Below are 21,114 nucleotides of genomic sequence, written 5' to 3'. Positions count from 1 at the left end.
CATACTCAGTGTATGGGAAGATGATTTTCTAATTGGTAACGTATATCCAAAACTGCTGCTGCTTTAGAAGAAGCAAATCCATCACTTAGGACTCCCAAGAGGAGTCAAATCATCACTTGATATGTCAAAGTGTTGGCTTAGCTTTTCCCTGGGAAGCGGACTATAACTGCATCTATATTTTTTCCAGACACCTGACTGTTTTTATAAATTGGACAGAGTCCCCACATGCCAAAATTAAATGTTGATTCACGTTAATATAGATAGGGATTTCCCAACTTTCTTGAAGGAGACATTATGGAAAAGAGAAATCTCTCCCGAGGAGATACCCTATGATGATCTGGATATGTAGGGTGTGCAAACTGGTCGCCAAGACTGTAGGAAAGCTTTCCCAAAAGAGGAGTACAAAAGCTCTCCTCTGGCTTGGTTTTGCTTAAACCATGAGGTGAGACCAAGCTCATGCTGGTCCAAAAAGAGCCATCTATTCCAAGCGTTTCACAGATACTATTTTGGTCTTCCACAGCATTCAGTCTTCAGCAGTTAGACTCTGTGAAGCCCAGGCAGGAAGGTAACCAGGAATAGATTTTCAGAATGTCTTTTTTTCAATATGCCACTTTCCAAGAAAACTTGTCCCCTCTCCAACTTGATGACCTGGCCAAAGTAGCTGATAAACCTTTACACAGAATTACAGTACCTAAAGCTGAACATAGAGATGGGATACAGTCTCACTTCTCACAAACAAAAAGGACCTCTCTTTGCCTCAACACACAGGGCCAAAGTTCGTAACCTCACTGGCTTCCAAAGCCTTTTTAAGGCTAATTTTCAAAGACTTTATGGGCCACCCTATGATATCAGCAAAATATCGGCCTATGACCTACTCTTTTATTTTCAAGTCCCATTCCAAAACCCACAAATTAAACAAATCCCAAGCAAAATTTTCTTTGCAGAAGAGTCTAAGATTATCAGAAACTTTGCTGGGAATTTTTGTGAAAAGCAATAGAATACAAAGTTGGTGTCGAACTTTGAAGAAAGGCAGTCTAGGCACCAGGAGATGAAAACCGTTCAATTTTGTCTTTGGATAGTTATCTTGTTTTGTGAATTTTGGATGGATAGACATCAACCAAACTTGAAACTGTCAAGAAAGGAGACAACTAGTCAGGGATAGGCAACTCCTTCAGCTGCCACCATTTTTTAAGAATAGCTTTAAGAAATATCTGAATTTCTAGGAGATATTTGACCAGCACAGCTGAGATGGGTATTTTATTCTGTAGGTGCAGGGTTTTGGTGCCAGGGCTTGGAGCTGGCGCACGGCTCGTCCCGCGGTGTTTAGCGCCGGCTGTAGGGATGTTGTGACCGGCGGTATAAACGGGAGCGTCCTGGCCGTCGCTCTGGCCCTGGCTCTCCTGCCTGGGGGCTGCTCTCAGGAGCCGCGGAGCCGGAAGATGCCTCCGCTTCATCCTGGCTGCTGGTGCTGGTGCTTGCCAGGTCTGACTCTGAGCTGGACGATGTTGCAGAGCCAGAGGATGATGTCGGCCCATCCTGGCTGCTGGTGCTCGAGCTTGCCAGGTCCGGCTCCGAGCCGGTGGAGACTGGTACAGGGCTGGAGGACGCCCCCGCTCCCGGCTCGCTGCTAGTGTTGGAGCCGGATGGCTCTGGCTGCGCGCTGGGGGCTGAAGGAGAGGTGGGAAAGTCAGCAGCACAGCCCCGAGCCTGAGCCCTTGCCTGGCCCTGGCCCGAGGCCAGGGGCACCCGGGTGCTTTGCCTCTTACCAGGGCCCACGCCAGCACACCCGTCGCACTCCCAGGATTCCGTGGCCGGTGGTAGAGCAGAGCAGCGTCGGTGCGTCCCTTTGGACGCGCATGAGGAGCATAAGAGCAGCTCCCATGGCCTGGGGAAGGAAAAGAATTGGTGCTTGTGGCAACCAGGGTTGGCAGAGATGCCAGGAAGGCACCCGAGACCACGGGTCCGGAGCAAGGCAGTTCCCGGCAAAGCTCTTGTGCCGAGCACCTGCTCCCAGGGGGATGGCATCTGCTGCCACCCTGGCAGCTGCCCAGTTGCAGCTTTGGAGACCTACCCGCTTTCCTCCGCCCGCTCCCTGCCTTGCCGGTACAGGCACCGGCCAGCGTCGCACTGGTTGTGCCTCTCATAGAGCTCTTCATAACGCCCTTCCTCCTCCCAGGCGGGCGTTCTGCAGGAGAAGGCAGGGAAAAGCATGAGCCTCCCGTGTGCTGCGTGTCAGGCACCTGCAGGACGTCCCTGCTGTCCTGGCCCCTGCCCCGCTTCCAACTCCGCGGAGAAGCAGGAGCTCAGACTAGCAGGAGCCCTGTGGGCCAGCACAGTCCTTGTGCCCTTGTGTCTTGGGAGCCCGGCAGGAGGGTACCAGGAAACCCACCTGAATGGGACTAGAATCCCCATTTTTAACATTTCAGGTAAAAATCTCCTTTTGTTCTTGCACTGGGGGCACCGGAAGCATTCCCGGCCGGCGCTGATGGCCTGTCCCTGTGGGAGAGAGAAAAGTAGTGCTGCTAGTGGACTCTGGCCGTGCCCGCGGGGCAATGGAAGCCCTCCTACCTGGATGCATCCCCGGTGAAACCAGGCCGCCCGGCAAGCTGGGCACACCATGGTGCCAAAGGAGAGGGTTTGGTCCAGCTGCTCCATGCAGATGATGCAGTTGGTGTCTGCATCCGGACGTGCTGCCACCGCCTGCTCCGGGCGGTGCTCTGAGCAGAAGGACCTGGGGTGAACATGGAAGGGAGGGACAAGGTCAGGAAGCTCTGAGGCCTGCCGTGGTCTAGAGAGGAGGGCAAAGGGGGCCCAAAGGAGCCCTCGGTGCCCCGGCTCTGGCTCTGGCAGCTGCTTGCAGGGGCCAGAAGGCCGGGAGGCTCCGTCGTGAGGGCCGCAGACCTTACCTGAATGCCCTGAAAAACTGGGTTACGCAGCCATTCCCAGAGGCGCAGGGGAGGTGGAAGCTGCGGTTGCAGCCCTTCCCCTGGCAGTTAATTGCGGCTCCTCGTTCGCCGCAAGCAAAGCAGCTCTGCAAAGAACCCAGCAGCCCCGTCGGCAACGTGCGCCGGGCCTCGGTGGCCAGCCCCGCACCCCCGGAAGGGCCCCTGGAGCAGGGCCCGGCTGGCTGCCGGCCCGCAGAGCCGCCCCACGGACGGGGCCGCCGCCCGCGCCGGAGCCGCCGCGCAGCTCCTGGCCACAGGAGCATTGCCCGGAATGGTTTGGAAACGCGGGCACCTGTGTCCCCGTGCCACAGGCACAGCTCTCCCGAGACCCTCCGCGCGCAACCCTGCCCGTCCCTGCCAGGCGCTCACCCTCTGGGCTGCACTCTTTATTTTTTGCTTTATGTCAGCAGGAAAGAATCCGCAGATCCCTTCCTGTTCTGTGCCGCGCTGCTCCAGCCCGCTGGCAAGGTACTGCAAAGTGGGAAAACGCAGAAGCTCAGGCGGGAGCTCGGAACGAGCGGTGCTGGGCAGGGCGGGAGGGAGCCCCGAGGGCAGCTCACCAGGCAGTACTCATGAACGCACAGCCCTTGCTCGCGGTGCGTGGGCCCGCAGACATCCACTCCGACGTCAGCCCGGCGGCAGAGCATGCACGCTGCAGGGGAGAAGGCGAAGGCGCTCGGCTCCGGCCTTGCCGGGCGCACGCGCCGGGCGGTGGGGACGGACACGGCACCCTTACCCTTCTCGCTGGCGTCGGGCGCCTTTCTCTTCATGTTGAACGCTCGGGTGGTGAGAGGAGCACTCCAGAGATCCCTGGCCGCAGTGGCGCTGGGGTTTCTCTTCCAGACGCTGCTCTGATAGCCCTGTCGGAGAAGCGGCTCCCGGGTGAGGCGGCGGCCTGGGAGACCAGAGCCGCCCGGCGCCGGCACCCAGCTGCCCTCACCTCCCCGAGGCGTTCGTCCAGAGGCGCTGCTCTGGACCTGGGCTCTGCTGCCCCGCGCGGCTGTTTATAGGCGCCCGGCGCGGCGGTGTCACAGCCGCCGCCGTGACCTGGGTGTCACACGTGCGGTGTCACAGCCGCCGCTGTGACCTGGGTGCCGCACCGGCGGTGTCACAGTGCGCGGGCGCCCTGTCACAGCGGCAGCCGCTGGCGCCGGTGCGCTCGAAGGCCCGGTACTCCTTCAGAAGTTTCGTACGAGGCAGCTGCGTATCACCGACCTTTTTGACCACTGCACTGCCTAAAGTCCGCTTTTTCCACCTTTGCATTTCCATTTCAGCCATGTGGCAACACAGATCTTTGATGGCAGAAGGTGAAGATTGATATTTAGAAATCTTGAACTGTAATCTTGACTCCAAAATGCGTTTTCTAGTGCTGATCCTTCTACTCCCTTCCTTTTTTGCCTCTCCCGTAGTAACATTGGAAATGGGATGAGTAGTCGAAAGCTGCATGCCCAGCCAGTTCCAGTACCACACACTTGAACAGTTAATCTCCGTTTCAGTCTACACCCAATCCTCAAAACCAAGTTCATTAGATTTTTGAGACAGTTTCCTCCCTGCTCATTCTCAGCTCTACACTGTTTGCCTTTCCCCCCTAATCATTCTCCCATCTTCTCTTTGGGTCAGCTGGTCCCATTTCCCTCCCCCCCTTCCAGATCTCTCCCCTTCCCCTACTCGGGCTGTTGGCACGATGGGCAGTGGAGATGAAGTGAGAGCGCTCCTTCGTGTTGGTGGGACTCTTACAAGAGCTGGAAACAAATTATCATTTCTATTCTGCAGTGCAAAAGCCAGCCAGGAGTATAACTTGCAGGCTTTCACACGAAGCGCTGCTGAGCGCCTGACAGGTCTAGGGCTGAGTACACCGGCCGCTGCCGCTGTGTGTCCCCTCCCAAGGAAAGCCAGACCTGGAGAGGCTTGGTCAGCTGGGGCCTCCCAGTGCTAGGATGGCTCTCTGGCCACGTGCCTGTTACCAGATGGAAGCAGGTGTGCGTCCCTGCATGCGCTGTCCAGCGTAGCTGGTGCTCCAGAGCCTGGCAGGAGTCAACGCTGCCAGAGCGGCTGTGGGGCCTGCCTTTAGAGGAGCCGAATGGATTGGCTGGAGAGTAAACAAGCACAACTGCAAAACCTGTAGCCAGCCGTATTCTTGATGCAAAGCCTAACTAGATGCCCCTGACTGAAGTGGGGTCTGCATCATGCTCCATGCTGCTCGCATACTCTGGGACCTCGTTGGGCCTGTGTCCGAAATAAAAGGCTTTTTGTTCTCAGCTTGAGGAATGGTTGCCCTGGAGCCGTCAACATTCTACATCAAACAGAACAGTTTTTCTCCCTTTAGCACTATCACGACGATAATTTCCACAAACAGCAATTAGAATAAGATGGTGGAGTTCAGGATCCAGCAGGAAAGAAGTAAGGCAATAAGCAGGATTGCACCCCTGGACTTCAGGAGAGCAGACTTTGGGCTCTTCAGAGGCAGGCTGGGGATGGGGCTAAACTCTTTTCAGTTGTCCCATGTGACAGGACAAGAGGCAATGGGCAGAAATTGAGCCACAGGAAGTTCCGCCTGAACATGAGGGGGAATTTCTTCCCTGTGAGAGTGACAGAGCACTGGACCAGGTTGCCCAGAGAGGTTGTGGAGTCTCCTTCTCCAGAGATATTCAGTGCCCGCCTGGATGCAACCCTGTCTACCATGCTCTAGGTGACCCTGCTGAGCAGGGAGGTTGGACTAGATGATCTCCAGAAGTCCTTTCCAACCTTACTGATTCTATGATTCTACGAATGTGATTATGGGGACCTCAATACACTGTAAGTTCTACATACTCAGTGTATGGGAAGATGATTTTCTAATTGGTAACGTATATCCAAAACTGCTGCTGCTTTAGAAGAAGCAAATCCATCACTTAGGACTCCCAAGAGGAGTCAAATCATCACTTGATATGTCAAAGTGTTGGCTTAGCTTTTCCCTGGGAAGCGGACTATAACTGCATCTATATTTTTTCCAGACACCTGACTGTTTTTATAAATTGGACAGAGTCCCCACATGCCAAAATTAAATGTTGATTCACGTTAATATAGATAGGGATTTCCCAACTTTCTTGAAGGAGACATTATGGAAAAGAGAAATCTCTCCCGAGGAGATACCCTATGATGATCTGGATATGTAGGGTGTGCAAACTGGTCGCCAAGACTGTAGGAAAGCTTTCCCAAAAGAGGAGTACAAAAGCTCTCCTCTGGCTTGGTTTTGCTTAAACCATGAGGTGAGACCAAGCTCATGCTGGTCCAAAAAGAGCCATCTATTCCAAGCGTTTCACAGATACTATTTTGGTCTTCCACAGCATTCAGTCTTCAGCAGTTAGACTCTGTGAAGCCCAGGCAGGAAGGTAACCAGGAATAGATTTTCAGAATGTCTTTTTTTTCAATATGCCACTTTCCAAGAAAACTTGTCCCCTCTCCAACTTGATGACCTGGCCAAAGTAGCTGATAAACCTTTACACAGAATTACAGTACCTAAAGCTGAACATAGAGATGGGATACAGTCTCACTTCTCACAAACAAAAAGGACCTCTCTTTGCCTCAACACACAGGGCCAAAGTTCGTAACCTCACTGGCTTCCAAAGCCTTTTTAAGGCTAATTTTCAAAGACTTTATGGGCCACCCTATGATATCAGCAAAATATCGGCCTATGACCTACTCTTTTATTTTCAAGTCCCATTCCAAAACCCACAAATTAAACAAATCCCAAGCAAAATTTTCTTTGCAGAAGAGTCTAAGATTATCAGAAACTTTGCTGGGAATTTTTGTGAAAAGCAATAGAATACAAAGTTGGTGTCGAACTTTGAAGAAAGGCAGTCTAGGCACCAGGAGATGAAAACCGTTCAATTTTGTCTTTGGATAGTTATCTTGTTTTGTGAATTTTGGATGGATAGACATCAACCAAACTTGAAACTGTCAAGAAAGGAGACAACTAGTCAGGGATAGGCAACTCCTTCAGCTGCCACCATTTTTTAAGAATAGCTTTAAGAAATATCTGAATTTCTAGGAGATATTTGACCAGCACAGCTGAGATGGGTATTTTATTCTGTAGGTGCAGGGTTTTGGTGCCAGGGCTTGGAGCTGGCGCACGGCTCGTCCCGCGGTGTTTAGCGCCGGCTGTAGGGATGTTGTGACCGGCGGTATAAACCGGAGCGTCCTGGCCGTCGCTCTGGCCCTGGCTCTCCTGCCTGGGGGCTGCTCTCAGGAGCCGCGGAGCCGGAAGATGCCTCCGCTTCATCCTGGCTGCTGGTGCTGGTGCTTGCCAGGTCTGACTCTGAGCTGGACGATGTTGCAGAGCCAGAGGATGATGTCGGCCCATCCTGGCTGCTGGTGCTCGAGCTTGCCAGGTCCGGCTCCGAGCCGGTGGAGACTGGTACAGGGCTGGAGGACGCCCCCGCTCCCGGCTCGCTGCTAGTGTTGGAGCCGGATGGCTCTGGCTGCGCGCTGGGGGCTGAAGGAGAGGTGGGAAAGTCAGCAGCACAGCCCCGAGCCTGAGCCCTTGCCTGGCCCTGGCCCGAGGCCAGGGGCACCCGGGTGCTTTGCCTCTTACCAGGGCCCACGCCAGCACACCCGTCGCACTCCCAGGATTCCGTGGCCGGTGGTAGAGCAGAGCAGCGTCGGTGCGTCCCTTTGGACGCGCATGAGGAGCATAAGAGCAGCTCCCATGGCCTGGGGAAGGAAAAGAATTGGTGCTTGTGGCAACCAGGGTTGGCAGAGATGCCAGGAAGGCACCCGAGACCACGGGTCCGGAGCAAGGCAGTTCCCGGCAAAGCTCTTGTGCCGAGCACCTGCTCCCAGGGGGATGGCATCTGCTGCCACCCTGGCAGCTGCCCAGTTGCAGCTTTGGAGACCTACCCGCTTTCCTCCGCCCGCTCCCTGCCTTGCCGGTACAGGCACCGGCCAGCGTCGCACTGGTTGTGCCTCTCATAGAGCTCTTCATAACGCCCTTCCTCCTCCCAGGCGGGCGTTCTGCAGGAGAAGGCAGGGAAAAGCATGAGCCTCCCGTGTGCTGCGTGTCAGGCACCTGCAGGACGTCCCTGCTGTCCTGGCCCCTGCCCCGCTTCCAACTCCGCGGAGAAGCAGGAGCTCAGACTAGCAGGAGCCCTGTGGGCCAGCACAGTCCTTGTGCCCTTGTGTCTTGGGAGCCCGGCAGGAGGGTACCAGGAAACCCACCTGAATGGGACTAGAATCCCCATTTTTAACATTTCAGGTAAAAATCTCCTTTTGTTCTTGCACTGGGGGCACCGGAAGCATTCCCGGCCGGCGCTGATGGCCTGTCCCTGTGGGAGAGAGAAAAGTAGTGCTGCTAGTGGACTCTGGCCGTGCCCGCGGGGCAATGGAAGCCCTCCTACCTGGATGCATCCCCGGTGAAACCAGGCCGCCCGGCAAGCTGGGCACACCATGGTGCCAAAGGAGAGGGTTTGGTCCAGCTGCTCCATGCAGATGATGCAGTTGGTGTCTGCATCCGGACGTGCTGCCACCGCCTGCTCCGGGCGGTGCTCTGAGCAGAAGGACCTGGGGTGAACATGGAAGGGAGGGACAAGGTCAGGAAGCTCTGAGGCCTGCCGTGGTCTAGAGAGGAGGGCAAAGGGGGCCCAAAGGAGCCCTCGGTGCCCCGGCTCTGGCTCTGGCAGCTGCTTGCAGGGGCCAGAAGGCCGGGAGGCTCCGTCGTGAGGGCCGCAGACCTTACCTGAATGCCCTGAAAAACTGGGTTACGCAGCCATTCCCAGAGGCGCAGGGGAGGTGGAAGCTGCGGTTGCAGCCCTTCCCCTGGCAGTTAATTGCGGCTCCTCGTTCGCCGCAAGCAAAGCAGCTCTGCAAAGAACCCAGCAGCCCCGTCGGCAACGTGCGCCGGGCCTCGGTGGCCAGCCCCGCACCCCCGGAAGGGCCCCTGGAGCAGGGCCCGGCTGGCTGCCGGCCCGCAGAGCCGCCCCACGGACGGGGCCGCCGCCCGCGCCGGAGCCGCCGCGCAGCTCCTGGCCACAGGAGCATTGCCCGGAATGGTTTGGAAACGCGGGCACCTGTGTCCCCGTGCCACAGGCACAGCTCTCCCGAGACCCTCCGCGCGCAACCCTGCCCGTCCCTGCCAGGCGCTCACCCTCTGGGCTGCACTCTTTATTTTTTGCTTTATGTCAGCAGGAAAGAATCCGCAGATCCCTTCCTGTTCTGTGCCGCGCTGCTCCAGCCCGCTGGCAAGGTACTGCAAAGTGGGAAAACGCAGAAGCTCAGGCGGGAGCTCGGAACGAGCGGTGCTGGGCAGGGCGGGAGGGAGCCCCGAGGGCAGCTCACCAGGCAGTACTCATGAACGCACAGCCCTTGCTCGCGGTGCGTGGGCCCGCAGACATCCACTCCGACGTCAGCCCGGCGGCAGAGCATGCACGCTGCAGGGGAGAAGGCGAAGGCGCTCGGCTCCGGCCTTGCCGGGCGCACGCGCCGGGCGGTGGGGACGGACACGGCACCCTTACCCTTCTCGCTGGCGTCGGGCGCCTTTCTCTTCATGTTGAACGCTCGGGTGGTGAGAGGAGCACTCCAGAGATCCCTGGCCGCAGTGGCGCTGGGGTTTCTCTTCCAGACGCTGCTCTGATAGCCCTGTCGGAGAAGCGGCTCCCGGGTGAGGCGGCGGCGTGGGAGACCAGAGCCGCCCGGCGCCGGCACCCAGCTGCCCTCACCTCCCCGAGGCGTTCGTCCAGAGGCGCTGCTCTGGACCTGGGCTCTGCTGCCCCGCGCGGCTGTTTATAGGCGCCCGGCGCGGCGGTGTCACAGCCGCCGCTGTGACCTGGGTGTCACACGTGCGGTGTCACAGCCGCCGCTGTGACCTGGGTGCCGCACCGGCGGTGTCACAGTGCGCGGGCGCCCTGTCACAGCGGCAGCCGCTGGCGCCGGTGCGCTCGAAGGCCCGGTACTCCTTCAGAAGTTTCGTACGAGGCAGCTGCGTATCACCGACCTTTTTGACCACTGCACTGCCTAAAGTCCGCTTTTTCCACCTTTGCATTTCCATTTCAGCCATGTGGCAACACAGATCTTTGATGGCAGAAGGTGAAGATTGATATTTAGAAATCTTGAACTGTAATCTTGACTCCAAAATGCGTTTTCTAGTGCTGATCCTTCTACTCCCTTCCTTTTTTGCCTCTCCCGTAGTAACATTGGAAATGGGATGAGTAGTCGAAAGCTGCATGCCCAGCCAGTTCCAGTACCACACACTTGAACAGTTAATCTCCGTTTCAGTCTACACCCAATCCTCAAAACCAAGTTCATTAGATTTTTGAGACAGTTTCCTCCCTGCTCATTCTCAGCTCTACACTGTTTGCCTTTCCCCCCTAATCATTCTCCCATCTTCTCTTTGGGTCAGCTGGTCCCATTTCCCTCCCCCCCTTCCAGATCTCTCCCCTTCCCCTACTCGGGCTGTTGGCACGATGGGCAGTGGAGATGAAGTGAGAGCGCTCCTTCGTGTTGGTGGGACTCTTACAAGAGCTGGAAACAAATTATCATTTCTATTCTGCAGTGCAAAAGCCAGCCAGGAGTATAACTTGCAGGCTTTCACACGAAGCGCTGCTGAGCGCCTGACAGGTCTAGGGCTGAGTACACCGGCCGCTGCCGCTGTGTGTCCCCTCCCAAGGAAAGCCAGACCTGGAGAGGCTTGGTCAGCTGGGGCCTCCCAGTGCTAGGATGGCTCTCTGGCCACGTGCCTGTTACCAGATGGAAGCAGGTGTGCGTCCCTGCATGCGCTGTCCAGCGTAGCTGGTGCTCCAGAGCCTGGCAGGAGTCAACGCTGCCAGAGCGGCTGTGGGGCCTGCCTTTAGAGGAGCCGAATGGATTGGCTGGAGAGTAAACAAGCACAACTGCAAAACCTGTAGCCAGCCGTATTCTTGATGCAAAGCCTAACTAGATGCCCCTGACTGAAGTGGGGTCTGCATCATGCTCCATGCTGCTCGCATACTCTGGGACCTCGTTGGGCCTGTGTCCGAAATAAAAGGCTTTTTGTTCTCAGCTTGAGGAATGGTTGCCCTGGAGCCGTCAACATTCTACATCAAACAGAACAGTTTTTCTCCCTTTAGCACTATCACGACGATAATTTCCACAAACAGCAATTAGAATAAGATGGTGGAGTTCAGGATCCAGCAGGAAAGAAGTAAGGCAATAAGCAGGATTGCACCCCTGGACTTCAGGAGAGCAGACTTTGGGCTCTTCAGAGGCAGGCTGGGGATGGGGCTAAACTCTTTTCAGTTGTCCCATGTGACAGGACAAGAGGCAATGGGCAGAAATTGAGCCACAGGAAGTTCCGCCTGAACATGAGGGGGAATTTCTTCCCTGTGAGAGTGACAGAGCACTGGACCAGGTTGCCCAGAGAGGTTGTGGAGTCTCCTTCTCCAGAGATATTCAGTGCCCGCCTGGATGCAACCCTGTCTACCATGCTCTAGGTGACCCTGCTGAGCAGGGAGGTTGGACTAGATGATCTCCAGAAGTCCTTTCCAACCTTACTGATTCTATGATTCTACGAATGTGATTATGGGGACCTCAATACACTGTAAGTTCTACATACTCAGTGTATGGGAAGATGATTTTCTAATTGGTAACGTATATCCAAAACTGCTGCTGCTTTAGAAGAAGCAAATCCATCACTTAGGACTCCCAAGAGGAGTCAAATCATCACTTGATATGTCAAAGTGTTGGCTTAGCTTTTCCCTGGGAAGCGGACTATAACTGCATCTATATTTTTTCCAGACACCTGACTGTTTTTATAAATTGGACAGAGTCCCCACATGCCAAAATTAAATGTTGATTCACGTTAATATAGATAGGGATTTCCCAACTTTCTTGAAGGAGACATTATGGAAAAGAGAAATCTCTCCCGAGGAGATACCCTATGATGATCTGGATATGTAGGGTGTGCAAACTGGTCGCCAAGACTGTAGGAAAGCTTTCCCAAAAGAGGAGTACAAAAGCTCTCCTCTGGCTTGGTTTTGCTTAAACCATGAGGTGAGACCAAGCTCATGCTGGTCCAAAAAGAGCCATCTATTCCAAGCGTTTCACAGATACTATTTTGGTCTTCCACAGCATTCAGTCTTCAGCAGTTAGACTCTGTGAAGCCCAGGCAGGAAGGTAACCAGGAATAGATTTTCAGAATGTCTTTTTTTTCAATATGCCACTTTCCAAGAAAACTTGTCCCCTCTCCAACTTGATGACCTGGCCAAAGTAGCTGATAAACCTTTACACAGAATTACAGTACCTAAAGCTGAACATAGAGATGGGATACAGTCTCACTTCTCACAAACAAAAAGGACCTCTCTTTGCCTCAACACACAGGGCCAAAGTTCGTAACCTCACTGGCTTCCAAAGCTTTTTTAAGGCTAATTTTCAAAGACTTTATGGGCCACCCTATGATATCAGCAAAATATCGGCCTATGACCTACTCTTTTATTTTCAAGTCCCATTCCAAAACCCACAAATTAAACAAATCCCAAGCAAAATTTTCTTTGCAGAAGAGTCTAAGATTATCAGAAACTTTGCTGGGAATTTTTGTGAAAAGCAATAGAATACAAAGTTGGTGTCGAACTTTGAAGAAAGGCAGTCTAGGCACCAGGAGATGAAAACCGTTCAATTTTGTCTTTGGATAGTTATCTTGTTTTGTGAATTTTGGATGGATAGACATCAACCAAACTTGAAACTGTCAAGAAAGGAGACAACTAGTCAGGGATAGGCAACTCCTTCAGCTGCCACCATTTTTTAAGAATAGCTTTAAGAAATATCTGAATTTCTAGGAGATATTTGACCAGCACAGCTGAGATGGGTATTTTATTCTGTAGGTGCAGGGTTTTGGTGCCAGGGCTTGGAGCTGGCGCACGGCTCGTCCCGCGGTGTTTAGCGCCGGCTGTAGGGATGTTGTGACCGGCGGTATAAACCGGAGCGTCCTGGCCGTCGCTCTGGCCCTGGCTCTCCTGCCTGGGGGCTGCTCTCAGGAGCCGCGGAGCCGGAAGATGCCTCCGCTTCATCCTGGCTGCTGGTGCTGGTGCTTGCCAGGTCTGACTCTGAGCTGGACGATGTTGCAGAGCCAGAGGATGATGTCGGCCCATCCTGGCTGCTGGTGCTCGAGCTTGCCAGGTCCGGCTCCGAGCCGGTGGAGACTGGTACAGGGCTGGAGGACGCCCCCGCTCCCGGCTCGCTGCTAGTGTTGGAGCCGGATGGCTCTGGCTGCGCGCTGGGGGCTGAAGGAGAGGTGGGAAAGTCAGCAGCACAGCCCCGAGCCTGAGCCCTTGCCTGGCCCTGGCCCGAGGCCAGGGGCACCCGGGTGCTTTGCCTCTTACCAGGGCCCACGCCAGCACACCCGTCGCACTCCCAGGATTCCGTGGCCGGTGGTAGAGCAGAGCAGCGTCGGTGCGTCCCTTTGGACGCGCATGAGGAGCATAAGAGCAGCTCCCATGGCCTGGGGAAGGAAAAGAATTGGTGCTTGTGGCAACCAGGGTTGGCAGAGATGCCAGGAAGGCACCCGAGACCACGGGTCCGGAGCAAGGCAGTTCCCGGCAAAGCTCTTGTGCCGAGCACCTGCTCCCAGGGGGATGGCATCTGCTGCCACCCTGGCAGCTGCCCAGTTGCAGCTTTGGAGACCTACCCGCTTTCCTCCGCCCGCTCCCTGCCTTGCCGGTACAGGCACCGGCCAGCGTCGCACTGGTTGTGCCTCTCATAGAGCTCTTCATAACGCCCTTCCTCCTCCCAGGCGGGCGTTCTGCAGGAGAAGGCAGGGAAAAGCATGAGCCTCCCGTGTGCTGCGTGTCAGGCACCTGCAGGACGTCCCTGCTGTCCTGGCCCCTGCCCCGCTTCCAACTCCGCGGAGAAGCAGGAGCTCAGACTAGCAGGAGCCCTGTGGGCCAGCACAGTCCTTGTGCCCTTGTGTCTTGGGAGCCCGGCAGGAGGGTACCAGGAAACCCACCTGAATGGGACTAGAATCCCCATTTTTAACATTTCAGGTAAAAATCTCCTTTTGTTCTTGCACTGGGGGCACCGGAAGCATTCCCGGCCGGCGCTGATGGCCTGTCCCTGTGGGAGAGAGAAAAGTAGTGCTGCTAGTGGACTCTGGCCGTGCCCGCGGGGCAATGGAAGCCCTCCTACCTGGATGCATCCCCGGTGAAACCAGGCCGCCCGGCAAGCTGGGCACACCATGGTGCCAAAGGAGAGGGTTTGGTCCAGCTGCTCCATGCAGATGATGCAGTTGGTGTCTGCATCCGGACGTGCTGCCACCGCCTGCTCCGGGCGGTGCTCTGAGCAGAAGGACCTGGGGTGAACATGGAAGGGAGGGACAAGGTCAGGAAGCTCTGAGGCCTGCCGTGGTCTAGAGAGGAGGGCAAAGGGGGCCCAAAGGAGCCCTCGGTGCCCCGGCTCTGGCTCTGGCAGCTGCTTGCAGAGGCCAGAAGGCCGGGAGGCTCCGTCGTGAGGGCCGCAGACCTTACCTGAATGCCCTGAAAAACTGGGTTACGCAGCCATTCCCAGAGGCGCAGGGGAGGTGGAAGCTGCGGTTGCAGCCCTTCCCCTGGCAGTTAATTGCGGCTCCTCGTTCGCCGCAAGCAAAGCAGCTCTGCAAAGAACCCAGCAGCCCCGTCGGCAACGTGCGCCGGGCCTCGGTGGCCAGCCCCGCACCCCCGGAAGGGCCCCTGGAGCAGGGCCCGGCTGGCTGCCGGCCCGCAGAGCCGCCCCACGGACGGGGCCGCCGCCCGCGCCGGAGCCGCTGCGCAGCTCCTGGCCACAGGAGCATTGCCCGGAATGGTTTGGAAACGCGGGCACCTGTGTCCCCGTGCCACAGGCACAGCTCTCCCGAGACCCTCCGCGCGCAACCCTGCCCGTCCCTGCCAGGCGCTCACCCTCTGGGCTGCACTCTTTATTTTTTGCTTTATGTCAGCAGGAAAGAATCCGCAGATCCCTTCCTGTTCTGTGCCGCGCTGCTCCAGCCCGCTGGCAAGGTACTGCAAAGTGGGAAAACGCAGAAGCTCAGGCGGGAGCTCGGAACGAGCGGTGCTGGGCAGGGCGGGAGGGAGCCCCGAGGGCAGCTCACCAGGCAGTACTCATGAACGCACAGCCCTTGCTCGCGGTGCGTGGGCCCGCAGACATCCACTCCGACGTCAGCCCGGCGGCAGAGCATGCACGCTGCAGGGGAGAAGGCGAAGGCGCTCGGCTCCGGCCTTGCCGGGCGCACGCGCCGGGCGGTGGGGACGGACACGGCACCCTTACCCTTCTCGCTGGCGTCGGGCGCCTTTCTCTTCATGTTGAACGCTCGGGTGGTGAGAGGAGCACTCCAGAGATCCCTGGCCGCAGTGGCGCTGGGGTTTCTCTTCCAGACGCTGCTCTGATAGCCCTGTCGGAGAAGCGGCTCCCGGGTGAGGCGGCGGCGTGGGAGACCAGAGCCGCCCGGCGCCGGCACCCAGCTGCCCTCACCTCCCCGAGGCGTTCGTCCAGAGGCGCTGCTCTGGACCTGGGCTCTGCTGCCCCGCGCGGCTGTTTATAGGCGCCCGGCGCGGCGGTGTCACAGCCGCCGCTGTGACCTGGGTGTCACACGTGCGGTGTCACAGCCGCCGCTGTGACCTGGGTGCCGCACCGGCGGTGTCACAGTGCGCGGGCGCCCTGTCACAGCGGCAGCCGCTGGCGCCGGTGCGCTCGAAGGCCCGGTACTCCTTCAGAAGTTTCGTACGAGGCAGCTGCGTATCACCGACCTTTTTGACCACTGCACTGCCTAAAGTCCGCTTTTTCCACCTTTGCATTTCCATTTCAGCCATGTGGCAACACAGATCTTTGATGGCAGAAGGTGAAGATTGATATTTAGAAATCTTGAACTGTAATCTTGACTCCAAAATGCGTTTTCTAGTGCTGATCCTTCTACTCCCTTCCTTTTTTGCCTCTCCCGTAGTAACATTGGAAATGGGATGAGTAGTCGAAAGCTGCATGCCCAGCCAGTTCCAGTACCACACACTTGAACAGTTAATCTCCGTTTCAGTCTACACCCAATCCTCAAAACCAAGTTCATTAGATTTTTGAGACAGTTTCCTCCCTGCTCATTCTCAGCTCTACACTGTTTGCCTTTCCCCCCTAATCATTCTCCCATCTTCTCTTTGGGTCAGCTGGTCCCATTTCCCTCCCCCCCTTCCAGATCTCTCCCCTTCCCCTACTCGGGCTGTTGGCACGATGGGCAGTGGAGATGAAGTGAGAGCGCTCCTTCGTGTTGGTGGGACTCTTACAAGAGCTGGAAACAAATTATCATTTCTATTCTGCAGTGCAAAAGCCAGCCAGGAGTATAACTTGCAGGCTTTCACACGAAGCGCTGCTGAGCGCCTGACAGGTCTAGGGCTGAGTACACCGGCCGCTGCCGCTGTGTGTCCCCTCCCAAGGAAAGCCAGACCTGGAGAGGCTTGGTCAGCTGGGGCCTCCCAGTGCTAGGATGGCTCTCTGGCCACGTGCCTGTTACCAGATGGAAGCAGGTGTGCGTCCCTGCATGCGCTGTCCAGCGTAGCTGGTGCTCCAGAGCCTGGCAGGAGTCAACGCTGCCAGAGCGGCTGTGGGGCCTGCCTTTAGAGGAGCCGAATGGATTGGCTGGAGAGTAAACAAGCACAACTGCAAAACCTGTAGCCAGCCGTATTCTTGATGCAAAGCCTAACTAGATGCCCCTGACTGAAGTGGGGTCTGCATCATGCTCCATGCTGCTCGCATACTCTGGGACCTCGTTGGGCCTGTGTCCGAAATAAAAGGCTTTTTGTTCTCAGCTTGAGGAATGGTTGCCCTGGAGCCGTCAACATTCTACATCAAACAGAACAGTTTTTCTCCCTTTAGCACTATCACGACGATAATTTCCACAAACAGCAATTAGAATAAGATGGTGGAGTTCAGGATCCAGCAGGAAAGAAGTAAGGCAATAAGCAGGATTGCACCCCTGGACTTCAGGAGAGCAGACTTTGGGCTCTTCAGAGGCAGGCTGGGGATGGGGCTAAACTCTTTTCAGTTGTCCCATGTGACAGGACAAGAGGCAATGGGCAGAAATTGAGCCACAGGAAGTTCCGCCTGAACATGAGGGGGAATTTCTTCCCTGTGAGAGTGACAGAGCACTGGACCAGGTTGCCCAGAGAGGTTGTGGAGTCTCCTTCTCCAGAGATATTCAGTGCCCGCCTGGATGCAACCCTGTCTACCATGCTCTAGGTGACCCTGCTGAGCAGGGAGGTTGGACTAGATGATCTCCAGAAGTCCTTTCCAACCTTACTGATTCTATGATTCTACGAATGTGATTATGGGGACCTCAATACACTGTAAGTTCTACATACTCAGTGTATGGGAAGATGATTTTCTAATTGGTAACGTATATCCAAAACTGCTGCTGCTTTAGAAGAAGCAAATCCATCACTTAGGACTCCCAAGAGGAGTCAAATCATCACTTGATATGTCAAAGTGTTGGCTTAGCTTTTCCCTGGGAAGCGGACTATAACTGCATCTATATTTTTTCCAGACACCTGACTGTTTTTATAAATTGGACAGAGTCCCCACATGCCAAAATTAAATGTTGATTCACGTTAATATAGATAGGGATTTCCCAACTTTCTTGAAGGAGACATTATGGAAAAGAGAAATCTCTCCCGAGGAGATACCCTATGATGATCTGGATATGTAGGGTGTGCAAACTGGTCGCCAAGACTGTAGGAAAGCTTTCCCAAAAGAGGAGTACAAAAGCTCTCCTCTGGCTTGGTTTTGCTTAAACCATGAGGTGAGACCAAGCTCATGCTGGTCCAAAAAGAGCCATCTATTCCAAGCGTTTCACAGATACTATTTTGGTCTTCCACAGCATTCAGTCTTCAGCAGTTAGACTCTGTGAAGCCCAGGCAGGAAGGTAACCAGGAATAGATTTTCAGAATGTCTTTTTTTTCAATATGCCACTTTCCAAGAAAACTTGTCCCCTCTCCAACTTGATGACCTGGCCAAAGTAGCTGATAAACCTTTACACAGAATTACAGTACCTAAAGCTGAACATAGAGATGGGATACAGTCTCACTTCTCACAAACAAAAAGGACCTCTCTTTGCCTCAACACACAGGGCCAAAGTTCGTAACCTCACTGGCTTCCAAAGCCTTTTTAAGGCTAATTTTCAAAGACTTTATGGGCCACCCTATGATATCAGCAAAATATCGGCCTATGACCTACTCTTTTATTTTCAAGTCCCATTCCAAAACCCACAAATTAAACAAATCCCAAGCAAAATTTTCTTTGCAGAAGAGTCTAAGATTATCAGAAACTTTGCTGGGAATTTTTGTGAAAAGCAATAGAATACAAAGTTGGTGTCGAACTTTGAAGAAAGGCAGTCTAGGCACCAGGAGATGAAAACCGTTCAATTTTGTCTTTGGATAGTTATCTTGTTTTGTGAATTTTGGATGGATAGACATCAACCAAACTTGAAACTGTCAAGAAAGGAGACAACTAGTCAGGGATAGGCAACTCCTTCAGCTGCCACCATTTTTTAAGAATAGCTTTAAGAAATATCTGAATTTCTAGGAGATATTTGACCAGCACAGCTGAGATGGGTATTTTATTCTGTAGGTGCAGGGTTTTGGTGCCAGGGCTTGGAGCTGGCGCACGGCTCGTCCCGCGGTGTTTAGCGCCGGCTGTAGGGATGTTGTGACCGGCGGTATAAACGGGAGCGTCCTGGCCGTCGCTCTGGCCCTGGCTCTCCTGCCTGGGGGCTGCTCTCAGGAGCCGCGGAGCCGGAAGATGCCTCCGCTTCATCCTGGCTGCTGGTGCTGGTGCTTGCCAGGTCTGACTCTGAGCTGGACGATGTTGCAGAGCCAGAGGATGATGTCGGCCCATCCTGGCTGCTGGTGCTCGAGCTTGCCAGGTCCGGCTCCGAGCCGGTGGAGACTGGTACAGGGCTGGAGGACGCCCCCGCTCCCGGCTCGCTGCTAGTGTTGGAGCCGGATGGCTCTGGCTGCGCGCTGGGGGCTGAAGGAGAGGTGGGAAAGTCAGCAGCACAGCCCCGAGCCTGAGCCCTTGCCTGGCCCTGGCCCGAGGCCAGGGGCACCCGGGTGCTTTGCCTCTTACCAGGGCCCACGCCAGCACACCCGTCGCACTCCCAGGATTCCGTGGCCGGTGGTAGAGCAGAGCAGCGTCGGTGCGTCCCTTTGGACGCGCATGAGGAGCATAAGAGCAGCTCCCATGGCCTGGGGAAGGAAAAGAATTGGTGCTTGTGGCAACCAGGGTTGGCAGAGATGCCAGGAAGGCACCCGAGACCACGGGTCCGGAGCAAGGCAGTTCCCGGCAAAGCTCTTGTGCCGAGCACCTGCTCCCAGGGGGATGGCATCTGCTGCCACCCTGGCAGCTGCCCAGTTGCAGCTTTGGAGACCTACCCGCTTTCCTCCGCCCGCTCCCTGCCTTGCCGGTACAGGCACCGGCCAGCGTCGCACTGGTTGTGCCTCTCATAGAGCTCTTCATAACGCCCTTCCTCCTCCCAGGCGGGCGTTCTGCAGGAGAAGGCAGGGAAAAGCATGAGCCTCCCGTGTGCTGCGTGTCAGGCACCTGCAGGACGTCCCTGCTGTCCTGGCCCCTGCCCCGCTTCCAACTCCGCGGAGAAGCAGGAGCTCAGACTAGCAGGAGCCCTGTGGGCCAGCACAGTCCTTGTGCCCTTGTGTCTTGGGAGCCCGGCAGGAGGGTACCAGGAAACCCACCTGAATGGGACTAGAATCCCCATTTTTAACATTTCAGGTAAAAATCTCCTTTTGTTCTTGCACTGGGGGCACCGGAAGCATTCCCGGCCGGCGCTGATGGCCTGTCCCTGTGGGAGAGAGAAAAGTAGTGCTGCTAGTGGACTCTGGCCGTGCCCGCGGGGCAATGGAAGCCCTCCTACCTGGATGCATCCCCGGTGAAACCAGGCCGCCCGGCAAGCTGGGCACACCATGGTGCCAAAGGAGAGGGTTTGGTCCAGCTGCTCCATGCAGATGATGCAGTTGGTGTCTGCATCCGGACGTGCTGCCACCGCCTGCTCCGGGCGGTGCTCTGAGCAGAAGGACCTGGGGTGAACATGGAAGGGAGGGACAAGGTCAGGAAGCTCTGAGGCCTGCCGTGGTCTAGAGAGGAGGGCAAAGGGGGCCCAAAGGAGCCCTCGGTGCCCCGGCTCTGGCTCTGGCAGCTGCTTGCAGGGGCCAGAAGGCCGGGAGGCTCCGTCGTGAGGGCCGCAGACCTTACCTGAATGCCCTGAAAAACTGGGTTACGCAGCCATTCCCAGAGGCGCAGGGGAGGTGGAAGCTGCGGTTGCAGCCCTTCCCCTGGCAGTTAATTGCGGCTCCTCGTTCGCCGCAAGCAAAGCAGCTCTGCAAAGAACCCAGCAGCCCCGTCGGCAACGTGCGCCGGGCCTCGGTGGCCAGCCCCGCACCCCCGGAAGGGCCCCTGGAGCAGGGCCCGGCTGGCTGCCGGCCCGCAGAGCCGCCCCACGGACGGGACCGCCGCCCGCGCCGGAGCCGCCGCGCAGCTCCTGGCCACAGGAGCATTGCCCGGAATGGTTTGGAAACGCGGGCACCTGTGTCCCCGTGCCACAGGCACAGCTCTCCCGAGACCCTCCGCGCGCAACCCTGCCCGTCCCTGCCAGGCGCTCACCCTCTGGGCTGCACTCTTTATTTTTTGCTTTATGTCAGCAGGAAAGAATCCGCAGATCCCTTCCTGTTCTGTGCCGCGCTGCTCCAGCCCGCTGGCAAGGTACTGCAAAGTGGGAAAACGCAGAAGCTCAGGCGGGTGTTGGGGCCCTGTGTCTGGGCCCTGGCTATCTTGCAGGATTATAAAGAGCTGAAGTAAGCAACAAACTACTCAAAGAAGGAATTCTTTTGAAGACAAAAGGCTAAAGAAGAAAAGATAAGCAGATGTCTGTAATCACTGACAGGATATGCATCCAGAAAGGGAGTTAACACAACAGATAAGCAAGCGCCTGTGATCACTCACAAGGGGAGTCAACACAACAGCCAATTAGAAACTGAGCAGATGCGCTTGGACAATATTAGACAACCAATAGAAATGCTTTGCGAGGCGCGTTGATACATGAGCTTGTTAGAAAAGATATATAAATTAGGTAGACAAAGGAATAAAGTTGGATTGAACTTGCATCACATTGATGTGTGTGTGTTCCTTCCCGTGCTTGCCAAGGATG

At 55.9% G+C, this 21,114-nt stretch overlaps 1 protein-coding gene across 1 annotated transcript; it reads right to left on the bottom strand.

The window, feature by feature from the left end:
- Positions 1-18,579: 18,579 nt before the first annotated feature.
- Positions 18,580-20,464, bottom strand: LOC134135919 (PHD finger protein 7-like). Its single transcript, XM_062567606.1, has 6 exons — positions 20,163-20,464; positions 19,825-19,987; positions 19,646-19,752; positions 19,328-19,441; positions 19,023-19,141; positions 18,580-18,923 (listed from the first exon to the last, which is right to left on the bottom strand). The coding sequence occupies exons 1-6, from the start codon at positions 20,462-20,464 to the stop codon at positions 18,580-18,582; spliced, it is 1,149 nt and encodes a 382-aa protein (XP_062423590.1).
- Positions 20,465-21,114: the final 650 nt, after the last annotated feature.

This window comes from Rhea pennata, chromosome 2, assembly GCF_028389875.1.
Source record: "Rhea pennata isolate bPtePen1 chromosome 2, bPtePen1.pri, whole genome shotgun sequence".
Taxonomy (NCBI): domain Eukaryota; kingdom Metazoa; phylum Chordata; class Aves; order Rheiformes; family Rheidae; genus Rhea; species Rhea pennata.
This window is presented reverse-complemented; position numbering and strand designations above follow the sequence as displayed.